This window comes from Mirounga angustirostris, unplaced genomic scaffold, assembly GCF_029215605.1.
Source record: "Mirounga angustirostris isolate CCGP_5_RB_7025 unplaced genomic scaffold, mMirAng1.0.hap1 SCAF_5, whole genome shotgun sequence".
Taxonomy (NCBI): domain Eukaryota; kingdom Metazoa; phylum Chordata; class Mammalia; order Carnivora; family Phocidae; genus Mirounga; species Mirounga angustirostris.
The window spans coordinates 106711600-106734132 of NW_026991713.1; the positions used below are offsets into that span (position 1 = coordinate 106711600).

Sequence of the window (22533 nt, forward strand, 5' to 3'; positions counted from 1 at the left end):
AAATAATATTTTTTAAGTTTAACTGGCACATAGAATGTGAATATCCCAGTTTTCTTCCTTTTAGCTGCAACTTTCTTCTCTTCCCAAGTAACTACTGATGATGGTTGTACCTAAATATTTGTTTATTTAAGTACAGTGGTTTTTATTTATTTTTTTTCTGTGTGGAATCTTTATATTCCTTTAAGAAGATGATGCAAGCTCTGGAGCCTCCCCCCATAAAGATACTGAATATACATATGCACACAAAACTTTACATACTTTTTAGAAGGTTTATGGATTCATAGGATCAGAATTGCTGCCTTAGAATTTACATGGTGGACTTCTTTATCCCCAAGAGAATCATTTGGCAAATTGTAATCTGAAATAAGTCTCTATGCTTAATATTTGTTAAATTGGAAAAAGTTTTATTTATTCTGAAATTATAACTCAGCAGCAAAGCAGTCATGACTTTAGCATCCTCTCTCTGTTGTATAATCATAAACAAAGGCAAGAATTAAGTGACAAATGGAAAAAAAAATTGAATTCATAGCTCCTGGGTTTTTTTTTTTGTTTTGTTTTGTTTTGTTTTTGAACTCTTCCTACTTTCACCACTATTCTAACATCATACCCCTGTTAGATTCCAAAGTTTCCTAGAGGTGTGGTTCCCTATCAGGGCTCTTTTCTGTTCCATTTGTTTGTCTGTCCTTGGGCCCATACCTCACTGTGTTTATTATTATAGCATAATAAGTCTTGATATCTGGTAAGGCAGATTTGCCCTCCATAAGCCAGAAGTATTCTTGCTGTTATTTGACCCTTTACTCTTTCATATATAGGTCATAATCATCTTTTTTTTTAAAGGTGATTATAAGTTACCTAGAAAAAATTTTCTGCAGTATTGAAATTGAGTTGAATATATAAGTTAGTTTGGAGAGAATTTACATCTTTATTAAACCTTCCTATTAAGTTATTCCTATTACATCTTCCTATTATCTCCTAATAAGTTTTTATAAATTTATTTGTAAATGTTCTTCATTCATTTTGTTTGATTTATTTCAAGATACTTCATATTCTCTGATACTGGTACAAAAAGTTTGTATAATTATCCATTCTATTTGTTTTCTGCTCATGTATTGAAATACAGTACTCCTAATATATAAATCTTACATTCAGCCACTTAGTTAAATTCCATCATTTTTAGCTTCTTCTCCAAGAAAAAAAAGTGTCATTTCTAAAAATTTGTGCTTATTTTTGTGCTATGTAAGCTATCATAATCTGTAAATGATAGTTATGTTTCCTTTTTGTGTGTGTGCACATACACTTGCTGCGCGCACACACACACCTCAATGACCAGGACCTCCACAGCAATGTTGAAGACGAGTGATGGATAATGAGCATCTTTTGTCTCTTTCCTCATTTTAAAGGTTACACATGTAACATTTCCTCTTTTAAAATGATGCTTCCTCTAGTTTTTTTATTAGATACTCTTTATCAGAATGATGAAATTAATTTGAATTTGGTATTGAATTTTATAAAATGATTTCTATTTGTATTGTGATCATGGTTTTTTTCTATTAATCTGTTAGTGTGGTAGGTTACATTTATGGATTTTTTAATATTAAACTATCCTCATATAACTAGAATAAAACCCAGATTGGTTGTTGTCTATAATAATTTTTATAAACTTTTGCATTTGATTTGCTAAATAATACTTTATTTAGAATTTTGAATCTATATCCATGAATGGAATGGGCCTATAAATATTCTTTCTCATAATGTCTTTGGGTTTGGTATCAAGCTCATCCTTGTAGGATGGATTAGGGGCTATTCCCTCTTTTTCTTTTGAGTAAAAGAGTGTATAAAACTGGGGTGATCATTTATTAAGATTTATTTAAATTCAGTTAATTGGGGCGCCTGGGTGGCTCAGTTGGTTGGGCAACTGCCTTCGGCTCAGGTCATGATCCCGGAGTCCCGGGATCGAGTCCCGCATCGGGCTCCCTGCTCAGCAGGGAGTCTGCTTCTCCCTCTGACCCTCCTCCCTCTCATGCTCTCTGTCTCTCATTCTCTCTCTCGCAAATAAATAAAATCTTAAAAAAAAAAAAATTTAAATTCAGTTAATTAACATATATTGTATTATTAGTTTCAGAGGAAGAGTTCAGTGACTCATCAGTCTTACATAACACCCAGTGCTCATTACGTCACGTGCCCTCTTTAATGTTCATGGGGTGATCATTTTTTGGAGTATTTAGTAAAACGTCCTGCAAAGCCATCTGGGTCTAGAGTTTCTTTGTAAGAGGAATTTTTTTTTCACATTTACAAATTAACCTTTGCCTTTATTTTCTATTATTGAAGTATAGCTGACATACTATGTTATATTCGTTGCTGGTGTACAACATAGTGATTTGACAGTTTTATACATTACTCAGTGCTCACCACGATTAAGTGTAGTCACCATCTGTAACCATACATTATTAATATTATTGACTATATTTCCTATGCTATACTTTTCATTTCCGTGACTTACTTATTTTTACAACTGGAAGTTTATACGTCTTAATCTCTTCACCTGTTTTGACTATCCCCGCCCTACTCACATCCCCTCCAGCAGCCACCAGTTTGTTCTCTGTATTTAAGAGCCCGTTTTTTTGTTGTTGTTGTTTTGTTTTATAGATTATACATGTAAGTAAAATCATGTAGCATTTGTCTTTTTCTGTCTGACTTATTTCACTTAGCATAATACCCTCTAGGTCCATCCATTGTTGCAAATGGTAAGATCTCATTTTTAATGTCTGAGTAATATCCCATTGTATATGTATACTGCATCTTTATCCATTCATTCTATCAGATACTTTGGTTGCTTCCCTCTTTTGGCTGTAGTAAATAATGCTGCAGTAATTGCAGGGGTACGTATATCTTTGTGAATTTGTGTTTTCATTTTCTCTGGATAAGTACCCAAATAGTGGAATTACTAGATTATAGGATATTTCTGTGTTTCATTTTTTTGAGGAACATCCATTCTGTTTTCCACAGTGATTGCATCAATTTACATTCCCACCAACAGTGCATGGGGGTTCCCTTCCACATCCTCACCAACACTTGCTAGTTCTTGTCTTTTTGATACTAGCCATTCTGGCTAGTGTGAGGTGAGATCTCATTGTGGTTTTGATTTGCATTTCCCTGATGATTAGTGATTTGAGCATCTCTTCATGTGTCTGTCGGCCATTTGTATCTCTTTGGAAAAATATCTATTCAGGTCCTTGGTTCAGTTCTTAATTAAATTGGTTTTTTTGATGTTGATTGTGTAAGTTCTTTATGTATTCTGGATATTAACCCCTTATTAGATGCCATTTGCAAATATTTTCTCCCATTCACTGGGTTGCCTTTTTGTTTTATTAGTGGTCTCCTTTGCTGTGCAAAAGCTTTTTATTTTGGTGTAGTCCCAATAGTTTATTATTGCTTTTGTTTCCCTTTCCTAAGGACATATCCATAAATCTGTTGCTAAGGCTAAAGCTACCTATGTTTTCTTTTAAGCATTTTATGCTTTCAGGTCTCACATTTAGATCTTTAATCCATTCTGAGTTTATTTTTGTGTATGGTGTAAGAAACTGGTCCAATTTCATTAATTTGCATATAGCTGTTGAGTTTTCCCAACACCATTTATTGAAGAGACTGTCTTTTCCCTGTTGTATATTCTAGCTTCCTTTGACATAGATTAATTAATTGACCATAGAAGTATGGGTTCTCTATTGTGTTCTATATATCTATGTGTCTGTTTTTGTGCCAGTACCATACTGTTTTGATTTCTGCTGCCCTTTTTTTTTTAAGATTTATTCATTTATTTCAGAGGGAGAGAGAGAGTGCAAGTGGGGGAAAGGGTAGAGGGAAAAGGAGATAAGTAGACTCCCCGCTGAGTGGGGAGCCTGATGTGGGGCTCGATCAGAGGACCCTGAGATCATGATCTGAGCCTGAAATCAAGAGTCAGATGCTTAACTGACTGAGCCACCCAGGCTCCCTGATTACTACAGCTTTGTAGGATATCTTGAAATCTGGGATTGTGATACCTTGAGCTTTGTTCTTTCTCAAGATTGCTTTGGCTATTCAAGGTCCTTTGTGATTCCATACAAATTTTATTTGTAAGGATTATTTGTTCTAGTTCTGTGAAAAATGCTATTGGTATTTTGGTAGTGATTACATTCAATTGGTAGATTCCTTTGGGTAGTATGGACATTTTAATGATAGTGATTTTTCCAATTCACAAGCATTGTTTGTGCATTTTCAGTTCCTTTCATCAATATTTTATAGTTTTCAGAGTGTAGGTCTTTCACCTTCTTGGTTAATTTATTCCTAGGCATTTTATTCTTTTTGGTGCAATTTTAAGTGTGATTTTAAAAAAAATTTTTTTCTGCTCCTTTATTATTAGTGTATAGAAACACAGCATTTCTGTATATTAATTTTGTATCCAGCAAGCTTACTGAATTCATTTATTCTAATAGTTTTTTGGTGGAGTCTTTAGGGTTTTCTGTATTTAGTATCATGTCATCTGCAAATAGTGATGTTTTTACTTCTTTCTTACCAATTTGGATGCCTTTTCTTTCTTTTTTGTGTTTGATTGCTGCAGCTAGGACTTCCAGTACTGTGTTGAATGAAAGTTGTAAGACTGGACATTTTTGTCTTGTTCCTGATCTTAGAGGAAAAGCTTTCAGTTTTTCATCACTGAATATGATGTTAGCTGTTGGTTTTTCATATATGGCCCTTTGTTATATGTTTCTCTAACTTTGTCGGGGAGTTTTTATCATGAATGGATATGATTTTGTCAGATGCTTTTTCTGCCTCTGTTGAGATAATCAGATGGTTTTTGTCCTTGTTCTTGTTAATGGAAGGTATCACATTGATTTGTGAGTATTGAACTGCTCTTGCATCCCTGGAGTAAATCCCATTTGATCGTGGTGATCATGGTGATCGTGGTGAATGATCCTTTTAATGCGTTGTTGAATGTGGTTTGCTAATATTTTTGTTGAGGAAATTTGCATCCGTGTTCATCAGGGATATTGGCCTGTAGTTGTGTTTGTTTTTTCTTTTGTGTGCATGTGTGTCTTTGTCTTGGTTTGATATCAGGGTAATGCTGGCTTTGTAGAATGAATTTGGAAGTTTTCCCTCCTCTTCTAAGTTTCTTGGAATAGTTTGAGAAGGGTCAGTATTAAGTCTTCTTTAAATGTTTGGTAGAATTCACCTATGAAGCCATCCGGTCCTGGACTTTTTTATTGTTGGGATTTTTTTGATTACCAGTTCATTTTCATTACTAATAATTGGTCTGTTCAAAGTTTCTATTTCTTCCTGATTCAATTTTAGAAGATTATATGTTTCTGGAAATTTATCCATTTCTTCTAGGTTGTCCAGTTTGTTGGCATGTAATTATTAGTAGTAGTTTCTTATTCTTTGTATTTCTGTGATGTGGGTTGTTATTTCTCCTTCATTTCTGATTTTATTTATTTGAGTCCTTTTTTTTGTTTTTTGTTTTGGATGAGTCTATCTAAATGTTTATCAGTTTTATCTTTCAAAGAACCAGCTCTTGGTTTCATTGGTGTTTTCTTTCTTTCTTTTTTTTTTTTTAGTCTCTAATTCATTTGTTTCTGCTGTAATCTTTATTATTTTCTTCCTTCTACTAACATTAGGCTTTGTTCATATTTTTTTGTTCCTTTTGGTGTAAGGTTTTGTTTTTTTGTAAGGTTTGATTATTTGCAATATTCTTGTTTCTTGAGGTAGGTCTGTATCAACGTGTACTTCTCTCTTTGAACTGCTTTTCTGTGTCCCAAAGATTTGGGACTATTATATTTTCATTTTCATTTGTCTCCATTTATTTTTTGAGTTCCTCTTTGATTTCTTTGTTCACCCATTGGTTGTTTAGTAGCATGTTTTTTTAGCCTCCATGTGTTTGTGTTTTTTTCCAATTTTTTTCCTTGTAATTGATTTCTAGTTTCTTACTGTGAGATTAGAAAAGATGCTTGATATGACTTCAATCTTCTTAAATTTATTGAGACTTGTTTTGTAGCCTAATGTGATCTGTCTGAGAAAATGTTCCATGTGCATGTGAAAAGAATGTTTATTCTGCTGTTTGTGGATGGAATGTTCTATATATATCGTTAGGTCCATCTGGTCTAATGTGTTGTTCAAAGCCATTGTTTCCTTGTTGATTTTCTGTTTGGATGATCTCTCTATTCACTGATATAAGTGGGGGTGTTAAAATTCCTTACTATTAATGTACTACTGTCACTGTCTCCCTTTATGTCTGTTAATTTTTTTTTTAAAGATTTTATTTATTCATTCATGAGCAGAGAGAGAGGCAGAGGGAGAAGCAGGCTCCCAAGGAGCAGGGAGCCCGATGCGAGACTTGATCCCAGGACCCTGGGATCATGACCCGAGCCGAAGACAGACGCCTAACCATCTGAGCCACCCAGGCGCCTTATGTCTGTTAATTTTTGCTTTATATATTTAGGTGCTCCTATGTTGGGTGCATAGGTGCTTAATAATTATTCTATTCTCCTTTTGGATTGATCCCTTTATCATCATGTAATGATCTTTGTCTCTTGCTACAGTCTTTGTTTTAAAGTCTATTTTGTCTGATGTATGTATTTCTACTCTAGCTTTTATTTTCATTTCCATTTGCATGGAATATTTTTTTCCATCCCTTCACTTTTAATCTGTATGTGTCTTTAGGTCTGAAGTGAGTGTCTTATAAGCAGCATATAGATGGGTCTTCTTTTTTCATCCACATCACCCTATGTCTTTTGATTAGAGCATTTAGTCCTTGAATATTTAAAGTAATTACTGATAAGTATGTACCTATTACATATTATTTTGTTCATTGTTTTCTGGTTGTTTTTGTAGTTCTCTGTTCTTTGTTCTCTTCCCTTGTAGTTTGATGGCTTTCTTTAGTGTTATGCTTAGATTCTTTTCTCTTTATTTTTTGTGTATCTAGTATAGGTGTTCGATTTGTGGTTACCATTGGGTTCATATATAACATCCTATGTGTATAGCAGGCTATATTAAGTTGATGGTTGTTCAAGTTTGAATACATTCTGAAAGCATTAAATTTCTACACCCTCCCTCCACGTTTTAATATGTGATGTCATATATTACATCTTTTTAATTTGTTTATCTCTTGACTGATTTTTGTAGATATAATTGATTTTACTACTTTTGTGTTTTAACCTCCATACTGGTTTTATAAGTAATTAATGTACTATATTTACTATATGTTTGTTTTTATTTGTGTAATTAAATACCTTTTATTATTTTCTTCTAGTTACGCCCTTTCTTTCCACTTAATGAGGTCCCTTTAACATTTCTTGTAAGGCTGGGTTAGTGGTGATAAACTCCTTTAACTTTTGTCTAGGAATCTGTCTCTCCTTCAATTCTGAATGATAACCTTGTCAGGCAGGGTATTTTGGTTGTAGTTTTTTCCTGTCAGGACTTCAAACATAACATGCTACTTTCTTCTGGCTTGCAAAGTTTCTGCTAAAATATCAGCTGATAGTCTTAAAATATTACCCATGTATATAAGTATTTTCTCTTGCTGCTTTTATTTTTTTAAGATTTATTTATTTGAGAGAGAGAGAGAGCGTGTGAGTTGGGGGGAGGGGCAGAGGGAGAGACTATTCAAGCAGACTCTCCGCTGAGTGCAGAGCCTGACGCAGGACTTGATCTCATGACCCATGAGATTGTGACCTGAGCCAAAACCAAAAGTCAAACACTTAACTGACTGAGCCACCCAGGTATCCTTACTCTTGCTGCTTTTAAAATTCTCTATTATTACTTTTGCCATTTTAATTATGTATCTTGGTGTGGATCTCCTTAGGTTTGTCTTGTTAAGGGTTGTCTATGCTTCCTGGACCTGGATATCTGCTTTCTTTCTCAGATCAGGGAAATTTTCAGCTATTGTTTCTTCAAATAAATTTTCTAGCCCCTTCTCTCTCCCTTTTTTCAGGGATTCCTATCATACAAATGTTATTACTATTGATGATGTTGCAGAGTTCTCTTAAGCTATTATTTATTTTTCTTTTTTCCTTTTTTTTTTTTTTTTTTTTTGCAGTTCAGCTTGGTTGCTTTCCATTACCCTGTCTTCCAGATCATTGATCCATTCTTCTGCATTTTCTAAAAGTCTGCTGTTGATTCCCTCTAGTATATTTTTCATTTCAGTTATTATGTTCTTCAACTCTTTTTTTTAATATTTTGTATCTCTTTGTTGAAGTTTTTACTAAGTTCATGCACTCTTCTCTCAAGGCTGGTGAGTATCTTTATGACCATTACTTTGAACTCTTTATGAGAAATATTGTTGATCTCCATTTTTACTTGGCTCTTTTTCTGTTACTTTGTCTTATTCTTTCATTTGGGATGTATTCCTCTGCCTTTTCATTTTAACTCTCTCTGTTTCTGTGTATCACTTAGGTTAGCTGTGTCGCGGTCTTGAAGTAGTAGCCTTGTGTAGAAGAAGTCCTGTGTTGCCCTGTAGCACAATCCCCCCCCGGTCACCAGAACCAAGTGCTCCATTGGTGTTCCTTGTGTGAGCTACATGTGCCTTCCTATTGTGGCTAAGCCATAGTTGCTATGGGCAACTATCTGCTATAACCCACTTTGCCTGCTGTTGGGACACTGGGCAGAATTTGCTCCCCACACTGTTGAGAGGCCCAGCTGCAACTGATGGTTGGGGCCAGCACTCAGCCTAGTTGGCTGCAGTTAGCCTCTGCCACTGCTGCAAGCGCATTGAAGGGCAAGGGCTTGCTCCATGTGCATCCAGCTAAGAGGACTGGCTCTAGGAACTGGGGGTTGGCTAGTGCATTGTGTTGTCTCCCAACTTCTCAGGGCAGGAGTCACTTTGGAGTGGCACCGGCCTTGGCAGGGGCAGCCTGATTGGTGTGGCAGGGCAAGAACCACTTTGGAGGGATGTCTGCTGAGTTGGGTTTATTGGATGGAGCAGGTCTGTAGGGGAGCACCGGGGCAGGGAGGACCTGCTGTGGAAGCAATGTAGATGGGAGAATGTTAGAACTGTGTCGGTTATCTAGACCAGGGAGTGGAAGAGAAATGGCACCCACCAACAGTGTAGTTCCTTGAGAAATCTCCTGTGGATCGCTGCCCCTCCAGCACATGTTCTAAGATTAGTCAATAAATCTTCACATATACCCCAAGCACTTTTCAAACTGCTGCTTCTCTGCTATATTTCTGCCAAGTTATTTAGTGTGCTGGTTCTTTAAGGGCAGGGACTCAGTTTCCTTTTACCCTCCAGCTCTCCAGGGGTTAAGCTCTGATTTTTAATGCTCCTGAAGTTAAGCTGGATAATTTTCAAAGCCATACATTATGGGGACCCGTCTTACTAGTGTGGGTCCCCAGGGCTGGGAGTGCCTGCTGTAGGGTCAGATCCCCTCACTCCTTGCTTGTCATGTTTCTCCCACCTTGTAGTTAGCTGATTGGGTTTGTTTCTAGACTGCATCTCTGTCCCTCCCACCTTTTTTGATGTGGCTTCCTCTACAACTAGCTGTGGAAGATTTGTTCTGCCAGTCTTCAGATTATTTTCAGAGTTAGTTGTGTAGATGTAGTTGTTGCCTTGGTGTGTCTGTCCATGGGATGAGGTGAGCTCATGATCCTCCTTACTCTGCCATCTTTCCAGTCTCTAGTAGAGTGCTGGATTCCAAAGCAGTTGTCACAGAATTTTTTAAATAAGATTTTTACACTGCGTATAGTTTTTTCAGTAAGATATTTATTTCTTCTAAGTCAGTTGTGAATTATTTTTTCAGAATTATTGGAAGTAGCTGTTGACAGTATTTTCTTTAAAAAAACTTTTTATTTGCGGGCGCCTGGGTGGCTCAGTCGTTGGGCGTCTGCCTTCAGCTCAGGTCATGATCCCAGGGTCCTGGGATCGAGCCCTGCATCGGGCTCCCTGCTCCGTGGGGAGCCTGCTTCTCCCTCTCCCACTCCCCCTGCTTGTGTTCCCTCTCTTGCTGTGTCTCTCTCTGTCAAATAAATAAAATCTTTAAAATAAAATAAAATAAAAAATAAAAAAGCTTTTTATTTGAAAGAACTTTAAATTTACAGAAGAGTTGCAAAGCTAGTGCAGAAAGTTCCTGTATACTCTTGTTTTCGTAATATTATCATCTCACAACCCATGGTGTATTTATGAACATTAGTACAAAACTGTTAACTAAACTACAGATTATATTTGCATTTCCCCAGTGTTTTCACTGATGTGTTCATTCTGTCCCAAGTCCAGTCTAAACCACAGCACTGCATTTAGCTCTCACGTCTCTTTTGGTCTCCTCTACTTGGTGGAGAATTTTTTAGTCTTTCCTTATGTCTCATGAGTTGATACTTTTTAAAAAAATTAGGGTGATCAGGTATTTTGTAGCATGTCTATCAACTTTGATTTCTCTGATATTTTGTCATGATTAGACTGCGATTATGGGTTTGGGGGAAGAATTCCACATGGCGATATATACTTCCTTCTCATCATATAATATCAAAGAGTTGAGAATATCAACAGTACTTTTTTTTACTTGTGATAAACTTTAGTCACTTGGTTAATGTATTATTTTCTTTTTAATCCCCATCTGGAATAGTGTTTTCTTTCATAATATTGCTTATGTGCATCTTTTCTTGATGACTTTTGTGAAAAGTTTGTGTATTTTGTTGCATTTTTTTCAGAGAATCAATTTTGTCTTATTGATCTTCCCTATTGTATATTCCATTCTTATTTTTCTTTCATTTCCTTCTTCTGGGAGACAAGAGTGTTTTTAGATTGGGCTGAAATGGACATAGAATCTTTGGTGAGGGGGAGTCTTCAAAATCTTTAACCAAAGTATTTTTTTTACTGTAATCTCTGGTATTCATTCAGTTGAGATATGAGTATATAGTATAGAAGTTGAGGAAGGGTTCCTAATGTGAGACAATATTTAGAATTCTGGATATTTAAAAATTGTTTCTATGTGATAATCTCAGTTAAAGGAAATGAAGACATTAATAATTTACTTAGTTTATTGTAGCTTATTTTAATTACTTAGAGCTCCGTTAATTTTTGGTTATGTGAAGGTGTATTAGGTGTATTTTATGCTATACCACCACCCATGTCTCTAGGAATTTTTGCATATGATCATACATAGAACTATCTTACATTTCCGTATTATAAGAGAAATATATGTATAGATCATAAAGATTCTCCAACCCCAAGGTACTTTCTTGGAAGATTTCAGAAAATTGAAAAATTTACTTCTTTAAAGGAGTAATCTGTCAGGCTAATGGAGGATTTTTCCTTGTGAAATCAGTATCTTCCACTAAGTGAAAATTCTTATGGAGCATGAATGCTGAAATACTTAGTAAACTATAGTTAGGATTTCATGACTTTTGGAGAAAAGTTGTAATTGGATGCAGTGGAATTTCTGCAGGAAGGACAAGAAGAAGGTCTAAAGAACACAGACAGAAAATAGCAATCTAAAATGATGTAAAGGGAGAAAAGGAGGAGCTCATGGCTTAAAGATCATGCATCATCTGCTTTTAAGATATAAACTAGGACTGGTCTCTTTTTGCTTAATCGTGTTCTTATAAAAGATGGCTTCTCTTGAGATATGTAAACACTATAGGAATAATCCCAGTTTCATGCGTTTTGAAAAAAAGTGTTTTATAGAAATATTAGATTTACAAGTGGAATGTAGGTTGTAAATTTTTTTTTGTTAAGAGATTCAATGAAACAATGGTTAAAAATTTTTTCATGGTAACACAAAATCTGTACACACAAAATGTAACTGATAATCCTTAAGTAAAGGTGTTCCTCTTATATAAGGAAGAAAACACCTGGTGTAACCATAGATTGTATATTCAGTGTTTAGTTCACTTGGAAGGATAAATTTTATTCATATGCTAACTTATCTATCTTTTATATTAATATAGTAGACTTGCCAACTGGACTTTCAGTGCAGTAACAACCTAAAGTTGTTTATAATTTTAATAAATAAAAATTGTAACTTCATGTATCTAAATGTCACAGTGTAAGATTTGAATATTTTCAGTGATATATAAAAAGGCAAGCATAACCAAATAATTGGAAACATAAATATTGTGGTATAAATTTTCTGCAAGAATTTTAGTTTTACTTTAAAATTAAAATTGGAGGGGTGCCTGGGTGGCTCCATCCGTTAAGCTTCTGACTCTTGATTTTGGCTCAGGTCATGATCTCAGGGTCATGGGATCGAGCCTCATGTGGGGCTCCATGTTCAGTGTGAAGTCTGCTTGAGAGTCTCTCTCCCCCTTTCCCTGCCCTCCCCTGCACATGTTCCCCCTCCTTTTCTCAAATAATAAATAAATCTTTAAAATTAAAACTGGATATATGAAGTTATAAAAACAGATGAATAGATATATTTTTAAATGCTGGTAAAAGGAATTGCTTATTGAAAACCCTGAGTTTTTAATGTTAAAAGGATTCAAAATTGTGTTTCTTTTTCTCCAATAATTCTGTAGTTAACTTTCTAATGTTAAGTACTGTTTGAACAAAAGTAAAAATTAAAATGAAATTCTTCCCCTTTGAATTTGGAACACTGTAACATAGGTTGCTATGGCTGATTTGTGTTTTCTCTGATATATCTGTGTGTTTGTTATTCTACTTCTAAATTGTGTAGATGTTGGAGATTTCATTGAGGAAAAATACAGTCTTAGATAAAGATAAAATCTAACTTAGTAGTCTTTATTCTTTTGTATCTCTCAATTCCTGAGAGATATGTTTTAAAATTTCCCAGCTCATTTTTAGATTTATTAACTTTTTTCCTTGCAATTGTTCGTTTTTGTTTCATACCTCTGTTGGGTTGTCATCTTCATGGTTATTTTTATTGTAATGTATTTTTGTCTGTCTTGTACTTTTTCTTTATTGTGGCACATATTAATATTGTTATATCAGTTTTCTTTGTACTTTTGGGGGCTTTGGTGTGTGTGTGTGTAACTTTTTTAGTGTAAAATACAAGATACAGAAAACTGTACAACACAATTGTACAACACAGTTGTACAGCCTAATGAATTATTATAAGGTGAATATTCTTGTTACTACCATCCAAGTCAAGTAATAGAACCATGCCAGCCACCCCTGAAACCTTTGAATGTGTCCCATCCCTTCCCTTTCTCCAAAAGTTTACCACTATCCTGACTCTCAAGGTAATTCCTTTCTTCTTTTTCTTATGGTTTTATCACCCACATGTATATTCTGAGACTCTCTAAGAGTTTAGTCCTGTCCATCCAAAAGAACTTTACATGTCTTTTAAGTCTTTTAATCAGCAAGTTGCTTTTGCACTCTTTTCTTCCCCCTTGTACTTTGTTGATGAACCCTGGCCATTTGGTCTTTTAGACTTTCCCTTTGTCTGGATTTTGCTGATTGCATGAGGCACATTTAAATATGTTCCTTTGTCCTCTGTATTTCCTGCAAATTGGCAGACCAGAGGCTTACTCAGACTCATTGGTTCCCTCCGGCAAGACTATAGATATTCTTCCATAGTGTCTGTTTTTTCACTTTTTTGGATGTAAGCAGCCAGTGATATTGAACACGGACATCTTTTTGTTTATTGAAGTTTGTAAAACTGTCACTTTAATTCTGTCATTTTGTTTTCATTTTTACCTAGAATAATCTTATAAAGACATGCTTCTCTCTCCTCTACTATTTGGTTACCCAATGGTAAAAGGTCATGTAGGGAGGATAAAATAACTGCTTGTTTCTTTCCTTTACTCACTTGTCAAGGTAATTAGTTGGTTTGCTGTGATCCTCAGAAAGTGACCAATTAGCTTTTTTTTTCATTATATTGTGATGAACTTATAGACCTAAATACATTTGATTCATTTCTCTTCATTGTTTTATTAAAGTTTAAATTGCCTCTCTTTGGTTAGTTGGTCTTTTTGATATGACCCTAGTCATCCTTGCTATCTTCCTTGCTATCTAGTGTGCCAGGATGTTCCAGACTTATCTTGTACATTTTCTTCCCTGGACCTTGTAATTAGCTACTCAATGAAAAACTTAGTTTTATTTTTTAATTTTTTTTTAAGATTTTATTTATTTATTTATTTGAGAGAGAGAACATGTGAGAGAGAGCACAAGCAGGGGCAGCAGGCAGAGGGAGAAGCAGGCTCCCCACTGAGCAGGGAGCTTAATCTTTACCACATCCTTGCATCCATGAGGTTTAGGTACCTTTATTATCCCCACTTTACAGACGAGGAAATCTGAGTACTAAGAGGTTAAGAAATGCTTGTCCAAGGTGACAATTAATGCAGCCAGAACTCAAACCCAGGCAGTCTGACTCCAAAATCCTGGCCTTAAGGTCTATGCTAAATATTCCTATTAGTCCCCATCATCCCAGCTGAGTGGTTTCATTATATTGGCAATTTCATTATGATTGCTCTAGGCATTTTCCACACAGTCCTGTTAGGATCAAATAATAAGCCATATTTCTAAAATTCTTCATATTCTTTATTCTTTTCTCAAGGTTTATCTCTTGGGACCACTGTTCTTAGATGACCAGTTTAGTCAGTGCTTTTGTATATTACTAACAGCATCATTCCACAGCTTATTTTCATTATCTTTCAGCCTAATACAAATGCTGTATATTTATAATGTTTTTGTGCAGTTATAAAAATTTGTGGTGATCTTAAAGATTGAATAATTATGCTTCAGAATTTCTGTGTTCAGTTGTTACCTTTTTAGGGAGGACAACTTAGTTACTAAACACTGGGACTATCAGTGTTTCTTCTAGATGGTATGTTGCCTGATTCCAGTTTGTCTGGGCCTTTTGGGATCAGAAACAAATGGCAGGAGTGTTGAGAGTATCAGTAGTGGAAGTTTTCCTGGTGCTGAGCAAGGAGAATAGGATTTGGTCATGAAAAGAATTCTGGCTAACCTGATTTTCTAAATATTCAGATGTTTGTCATTCTTGACTGATTTTTATTTGATCCTAGGCAAAGTTAAAAGGAAAAAAAACCAAACCAGTGTGTTTCAAATAGATAAGATCGGTTAGATCATTATTTTACCAGATTTAATTTGTGTTTAGGAAGGAACTAATGGAAGATGAGTAGAGGAAATGTGCTGACTCTGTGTGACCTTAGAGAAACTCATTGTTTTTATTAGTAATATCAAAATGTAGACTTTGTATCTGAGATTCTATGACTGACAGAATTACTGTACCCATATTAATTCATGTACAAAAAACTTTTATTGAAACAGATAACTGAAACAGGAAAAAGGATTAGCAGGATGATACGGAGGCAGGGAGGGACAGTGCTAGGAAGTCTATATCCTACTGTAAAGAACGAGAAGCTTTTACAATGGAATGATGATAATATACTTCCTGTTGCTCTCTTTGTAAAATAATCATTAATTCAGAGAAAAAACATTTTAAAGTGAGGTGAAAGATTGCCAATAGGAAGGTAAATGACTGCATAATGGTTTGATGAGAGCATTAGTACTGGAGTCAGAAATTCCCAACTTGGGGCCAGACTGGCTTTAGGCAAACTATTTTTTTCGATTTCATTTTCCTCTTTCTGTAATTAGAAAGCCTGATACTCAGGTACATTTCTTATAGTGATTAAAACTTGCATTACACGTAGTGCCTTGGCTAAGTAGGAACTTACCAAATGTCACATGAATAATTGAGATGATTTTAGATTCCTTACAAAAACATATCTCACTAAATTTCTAAAAAGAAAAATACCTTTGTGTTGGAATGGAAAGCAACTCAGTGGCTCTAGCAGATCTCTTAAAGAACAACAGCTATTAGTCCCTTCAGTGAGTGATAATATATAAAGTGTACCTTTGAGGAATGTGTACTCTCAGATCACTATTGGCATACTTGTAATGGTTCAGACTGAATTCTCAGAACAAATCGTCTAATAATAGAGTTTGTGGTAAGTGAAATTCAAATATTCTTAACCAGCATAAAGTCTTAATGGGCTCATGTCTACTCTAAAATTAAAGAAGTATCATTTTAGTGTCAATGTAATCAAATGTATCAATGTAACAATCAAAGCTTTTATTGAAATGACATCTGATGAGTACATTAACTATCATAACAAATGTTAATTCAGCTGTGATATGAAAAAATTTATTTTTAAGCATCAAGCATGCATTGACCTTTAAAATGCTTTATAATTTGATTAGAATAAGCAGCCATATTTTGGCATACTGTGGTATTTTTCCACAGATAATTTGTATTCTCAATATTTTTTTGTTATATCTTGTTTTAGTGATCGTGGTGGTGAAGACCCAAACCAGAAAGTAATCCATGGGGTTATTAACTCCTTTGTTCATGTTGAACAGTATAAGAAAAAATTCCCCTTAAAGGTAAAAAGCCTCCTTTAAAAACATAATCAGACCTTTAATTTCTTAAACTACTTGTTCTAATTTTTTAAATATGATTTTATTTTATTTATTTTTAATTTTTAATTTATTATTTTTTATTAAATATGATTTTAATTGGTTTATTTAGTTTTATCAGGAAATCTTTGAGTCTCCCTTTCTGACTGAAACAGGAGAGTATTACAAACAAGAAGCTTCAAATTTATTACAAGAATCAAACTGCTCACAGTATATGGAAAAGGTAAGAAAGAACATATTATGTTAAATGCATCATCTGTTATATATCAGGCATGGTTTTATTTAACATTTGTTTTCTTAGTTAATACACTTTTTTGGTGGAAAAAGGGTTTTTTTTATTTGATCATTACTCTCAGTTATAGTTAATATATAGTACCTATTGATAAATCATTGTTCTTGCTGTGGCATTCTCCATGAGGAAAAATTCTATCCAGTTTTCATCATGGTTGATGCTTCTTGATAAATCCTGATTGCTTGATTTGCTTGTCTTTAAAATTAATATTCACATTTTTTGTCAAAAAGTTTGACATTTTTTGCTTACTTTTGGTTTCTGTGACTTTGCCCTAGACTTCTGGCTCCACCAGGGAGCATAGTAGGTTCCTCATTTTCATCAAAAGGTATCTGAGAGGTATCCAGGAATGATGTGTTATTTCCCCTCTCAACATCACCTTCCTTCCCAGTATTACCTTCTTATGTCCAGGCAAAGTCAGCAGTACTCTCCAAAGGCTTAACTGTATATAGTTCTCTGGGACCAGTTAAGTTCAGAAACTCTAGTTACATAGCTTCGTATAGTAGAATGTTTTCGAAGTCTAAACATTTGTGTGTGTATGTACTATGCTAGCGTGATTTTAATTGCGAATGTAGTTTTGTTTTGAGGTAGAAATTAGATTCTCTAGCTTTTATCTTTATTAGCTGGTTCTTGTTAATATTAATCAGTGTGTTGTTGGTAGCCCAGTGTTTCTTATATAGAACAAGCTTTACTAAAGCTCTTGATTGACATATTTAAGTATGACTAAGTATAATTGACTTTGAAAAATTTTAATGAAATCTTTAATTCGGTACTTATCATGTATATTACTGATAACATTTACTTTTTATAAGAAGAGGGACCAACATAAAATAATTAGGTTAATCTACTTGATCCAATTGATGTAAACTATTTTTTAGTTTGATAGTTAAATATTCATAAAGTGACCACCTGTTCTGGTTTTTAATAATTTTTACTCACTTTTCCTGTTGCATGTTAGATTTCTTATATAATAGGATGATCAGGGTCAGTAAATGAAGACAAAATGCAGACCACTTAACTTTAGTTCGTGTTCATAAGATTTTGGTAAAATGTAGGTGATAGCTAATAGCCTAAATAAAAATTTGAAATGATTTATGGAATGTGGGTTTAAATTGGTTATGTAATCTTTATTTGTTATCTGGCCATCTTTAATTGAGCCATTAAAATTAGGCTACCTAAGTTACTTACTGATGTTACAGGTTTTTCCTCATAGTAGGTCATGACTGTAAGAATATATTTCTAAAGGTTCTAGGTAGATTAAAAGATGAAGAAATTCGATGTCGAAAATACTTGCATCCAAGTTCATATACTAAAGTGATTCATGAATGTCAGCAACGAATGGTAGCAGACCACTTACAGTTCTTACATGCAGAATGTCATAATATCATCCGACAAGAGAAAAAAAATGGTAAGTGATATGAAACAGTGAATGTGAATAGAAATTAAATTATAAACGCACTTTCTACATCATCTCCAAGCCTCCTTAGATTTCAGACATTTTTAGTAATAATCTAAAATATTTGATATGCCTTTTTACCAATTCTTAATAAAAAGACTATTTTGGAAAGGTATGTTTTCAAAGTCAAAAGAAAAACTAGGAAAAGGTGTTTGCACATTTTTACATATCACAAGGGCTAATTTCCTTAATACATTGAGTTTCTAATAAACAGCAGGAAAAAAAGCAAAGATGAAAAGGAAATATAAATAGATTTTAAATATATGCAGATGCTCAGTCTCATTCAAAATAGAAGAAAATACAAAATAAAGATATAATGAGATACTAATAATAAGCAATAAAAAATGGAATTTTTTTAAAGATTTTATTTATTTATTAGAGAGAGAGAGCACAAGCAGGGGGAGTGGCAGGCAGAGGGAGAAGCAGACTCCCCACTGAGCAAGGAGCCCGATGTGGGGCTCTACCCCAAGACCCTGGGATCATGACCTGAGCCGAAGGCAGGCGCTTAACCGACTGAGCCACCCAGGCGTCCCAAAATGGAATTTTTTTTAAAGGAGAAAATAGCACTAAAAATTTTCAAATAACAGGGAATAAACATAACAAGATATGTGCCAGACCCACACAGGAAATGAAACATTGTTGAAAGCAACATTGATTTATAGATTCAGGAGAATCTGCTCAAAACTGCAGTGGTTTTTTTGGTTTGTTGTTTGTTTTAATTGTGAAAGTTAAACTCTTAGACTAAGAAAAGTCAAGACAGTCTTGAAGACCGTCATGGGAAGACTTTGCAGGATAGCATGACTTATGATAAAACCACAGTAATTAGGACAATGAGACATTGGTGCGAGGGTAAACAAATAGACCAATGGAATAAAATAGCCTAGAAATAACCCATGCATACATAGATACTTGATTTAAGACCAAGGTGACACAGTAGAGCAGTAGGTGAAAGATAGTCTTTTTAACACACAGTGCTGAGTCCATTGGATATTCACTTGGGAAAAAAGTAAAGTTTGATCTCTACCTCAGATACCGTATACAGAATCAGTCAATACATTGTAGGCTTTTGACCTACATGTAAAACAGTAGCACTTCAAGAAGATAATATAGGAGAATAACTTCATGACCTTGAAATAAGGAAAGATATTTTTAAATGAGACACAAAAAACACTAACCACAGAGGAAAGATTGATCAAGTGGACTGCATTGAAAAAAAACCTTTGGATCATTAAAAGACCATTAAGAGCATCAAAAGACAATCATAGGGTAATATATTTGCAATCACTGAAAAAGGTTTATGTCCAAAATATAAAATGGTCAAGAAATTTGAACAGGTACTGCAGAGTAGAGGATATCCAAGTGGCCAGTAAACATATACAGAGGCCCTCAATCTTATTAAAATAGAGGAATGCAAATTAAAATCCACACTAAGATACCAGTACTCACATTTTGATACAAAATTTAAAAGACCATTACAGGGGAGGGGGGTGGGGGATGGGTTAGCCCTGTGATGGGTATTGAGGGCACGTACTGCATGGAGCACTGGGTGTTATACGAAAACAATGAATCATGGATCACCACATCAAAAACTAATGATGTATTGTATGGTGATTAACATAACATAATAAAATTTTAAAAAATACTAGGGTAAAACTGGAGAGATTGTTGAAATTTAGATAGTGTTGAATAAAGCAAGAGATTCTGGGGTAAAAAAAAAATTAAAAGACCAAATACAGTAAGTGTTGGGAAGTGTGTAGAGGAGCAAGAATTTGTTATATACTCTGGGCTTGGAGTATAAATTGATGCAACTACTTTGAAAAACTGACATTGACTCTTAAGGCTGAATGTATGCATATCTTCTGATCCAGCCCTTCCAATCCCAGATATATAATCCCCTGCCCAAACTGCATGCAAATATATACAAAAAGGTAAAAGAATGTTCATAGCAGCATTACTTGTATTAGCTCCAAACCAGAAATAACTCAAATGTCCAATAACAGTAGAATAAAGTGCAGTATACTCCTATAATGGAATATTATTAGAGAAGTGAAAATGAACAATTACAGCTACATACAAAATGTAGATGAGCCTTATAAACATGTTGAACGAAAGAAACCAAACATGAAGGAATTGTATGATTCCATTTTTATAAATAGTTCAAAACAGGCAAAACTAATCTGTGGGTTGGTAGTCATGGTAGTGGTTACCTTTGCAGAAAAGCAAGAGGAATAGTGATTGGGAGGAGGTATGAAGGGAACTTCTAGGTGTAGGGAATGTCTGTTTCTTACCCTGGGGGGTGATGTCATGGGTGTGTATGTGTTCACTTGTGATAATTCATTGAGATATATACTTATGGTTTGTACACTTTTTGTATATGTGTTATATTTCAATAAAAAGTTTAAAATAAAAAGCACTACACTGAGGGGCGCCTGGGTGGCTCAGTTGGTTAAGCGACTGCCTTCGGCTCAGGTCATGATCCTGGAGTCCCAGGATCGAGTCCCGCATCGGGCTCCCTGCTCAGCAGGGAGTCTGCTTCTCCCTCTGACCCTCCCCCCTCTCATGTGCTCTCTCTCATTCTCTCTGTCTCAAATAAATAAATAAAATCTTTAAAAAAAAAAAAAAAAGCACTGCACTGAGACATCATTTTCAGTGGGAAAGATCAAAACGTTGATAACATGTTGGCAAGGGAACTTCCTGCTGTTGGGAGCTGTGTTATAAGGATCTGTCTATAAGACGAAGCTCTGACACAATAGTCCTGCTTCCAGGGATTTATACTACGGATATTCTTGCCCATATACAGGATTTTTTTTTAAATATTTTATTTATTTATTTGAGAGAGAATGAGATAGAGAGAGCATGAGAAGGGGGAGGGTCAGAGGGAGAAGCAGACTCCCTGCTGAGCAAGGAGCCCGATGCGGGACTCGATCCAGGGACTCCAGAATCATGACATGAGCCGAAGGCAGTCGCTTAACCAACTGAGCCACCCAGGCGCCCCTATATACAAGATTATTAATTGTAATATTGTAATATCAAGAGATTAGAAACAACCAAGTTTTCATCAATTTTTAAGAAATTTATAATATAGGGGCGCCTGGGTGGCTCAGTTGGTTAGGCGACTGCCTTCGGCTCAGGTCATGATCCTGGAGTCCCCGGATCGAGTCCCGCATCGGGCTCCCTGCTCTGCAGGGAGTCTGCTTCTCCCTCTGACCCTCCCCCCTCTCATGTGCTCTCTCTCTCTCATTCTCTGTCTCAAATAAATAAATAAAATCTTAAAAAAAAAAAGAAATTTATAATATAGCTATATAATGGGGGTGCTATGCAGTTGTAAAATAACCTTTATGTAATGATATAAAAAGATCTCTAAGTTAAAATGTTGTGTTCTGCAGTTGCAAATAATACATAAAATATGCTACACTATTTGTGTAAAAAGAGGCAGAGGGAAGACTATATGTATTTGTTTGAATGTGCATGAAACATCTTTGAACTGTTACTAACTACAATATTGCTTTCCTGTGGATGGTTGGGAGATGGGTGTAGGGGACTTTCTTTGCATTCTCTTGTAATTCTGCATTTTGAACCATGCATTACCAAATACATTAAAATATTTTTTGAACTCTTTGGAAATTTAATAATCAAATTTTTTTTTCTCTTCAGACATGGCAAATATGTATGTCTTACTTCGTGCTGTGTCCACTGGTTTACCTCATATGATTCAGGAGCTGCAAAATCATATCCATGATGAGGGCCTTAGAGCAACCAGTAATCTTACTCAGGAAAATGTGAGTTATATAAGGAACTGGATATTTTTCTCTTAATCAGATTATCATGGAGTTTTTCTTACGACTTTACTGTTTTAAACAATGACAGAAAAGTCCTACCATGATAACAAATGAAATATCTTTATTAAAATGTTTTAAACCTGTAGTTTGTTGGCCTCATTCTGGAATTATCGTATTATTAGAAAATCATTGAATGAAATAGGCTTCTTCATAGTCATATTGATGTGTTCATTTAGCAGTTGTTAATTAACTGCTCACAGAAAAATATGTTTGCTGTTCCTAAATGATTGTATTTCTATGTAGTTGGCATTAATAGTTGTAGGGATAATGGTATTAATCAGTGGTAATATAGGCAAGTGACAATTTGCTTTCTTTATATATGCTCTGAATTTGGTAGCCCAGGAAACAAATTTAAATTAAGACAGTCTTCCCTAAATAAATGCTTGCTACCCAAAATATCCAGCAGTGAACCTCATGTCTCTAATACTTACCTTTCTGAAGAGTTCCCTGCCAGTCAAATGACTATTCACAGCAAGGTGTCTTTCCTCTCAAAGTGTGTTACTATCATCAAATCTTGTTGGATGAACTTCTTTGTTATTACTTAGTGATGGCTTAACTAATAAGATAGACATGACATGAAATGTTACTTCTC

The 22533-nt window shown here is 34.9% G+C and overlaps 1 protein-coding gene across 5 annotated transcripts in view; it reads left to right on the forward strand.

Moving 5' to 3' along the window:
- The window catches only part of CUL2 (cullin 2), a 97695-nt gene that overhangs the window by 54244 nt on the left and 20918 nt on the right, over positions 1-22533 (forward strand). For all 5 annotated transcript variants that reach the window (XM_045874186.3, XM_064591866.1, XM_054507287.2 and 2 more), the window contains 4 exons: positions 16228-16324; positions 16470-16580; positions 17892-18054; positions 21757-21881. In XM_045874186.3, the coding sequence (XP_045730142.1) occupies positions 16228-16324; positions 16470-16580; positions 17892-18054; positions 21757-21881 (496 nt within the window). The remainder of the gene's footprint in view (positions 1-16227; positions 16325-16469; positions 16581-17891; positions 18055-21756; positions 21882-22533) is intronic.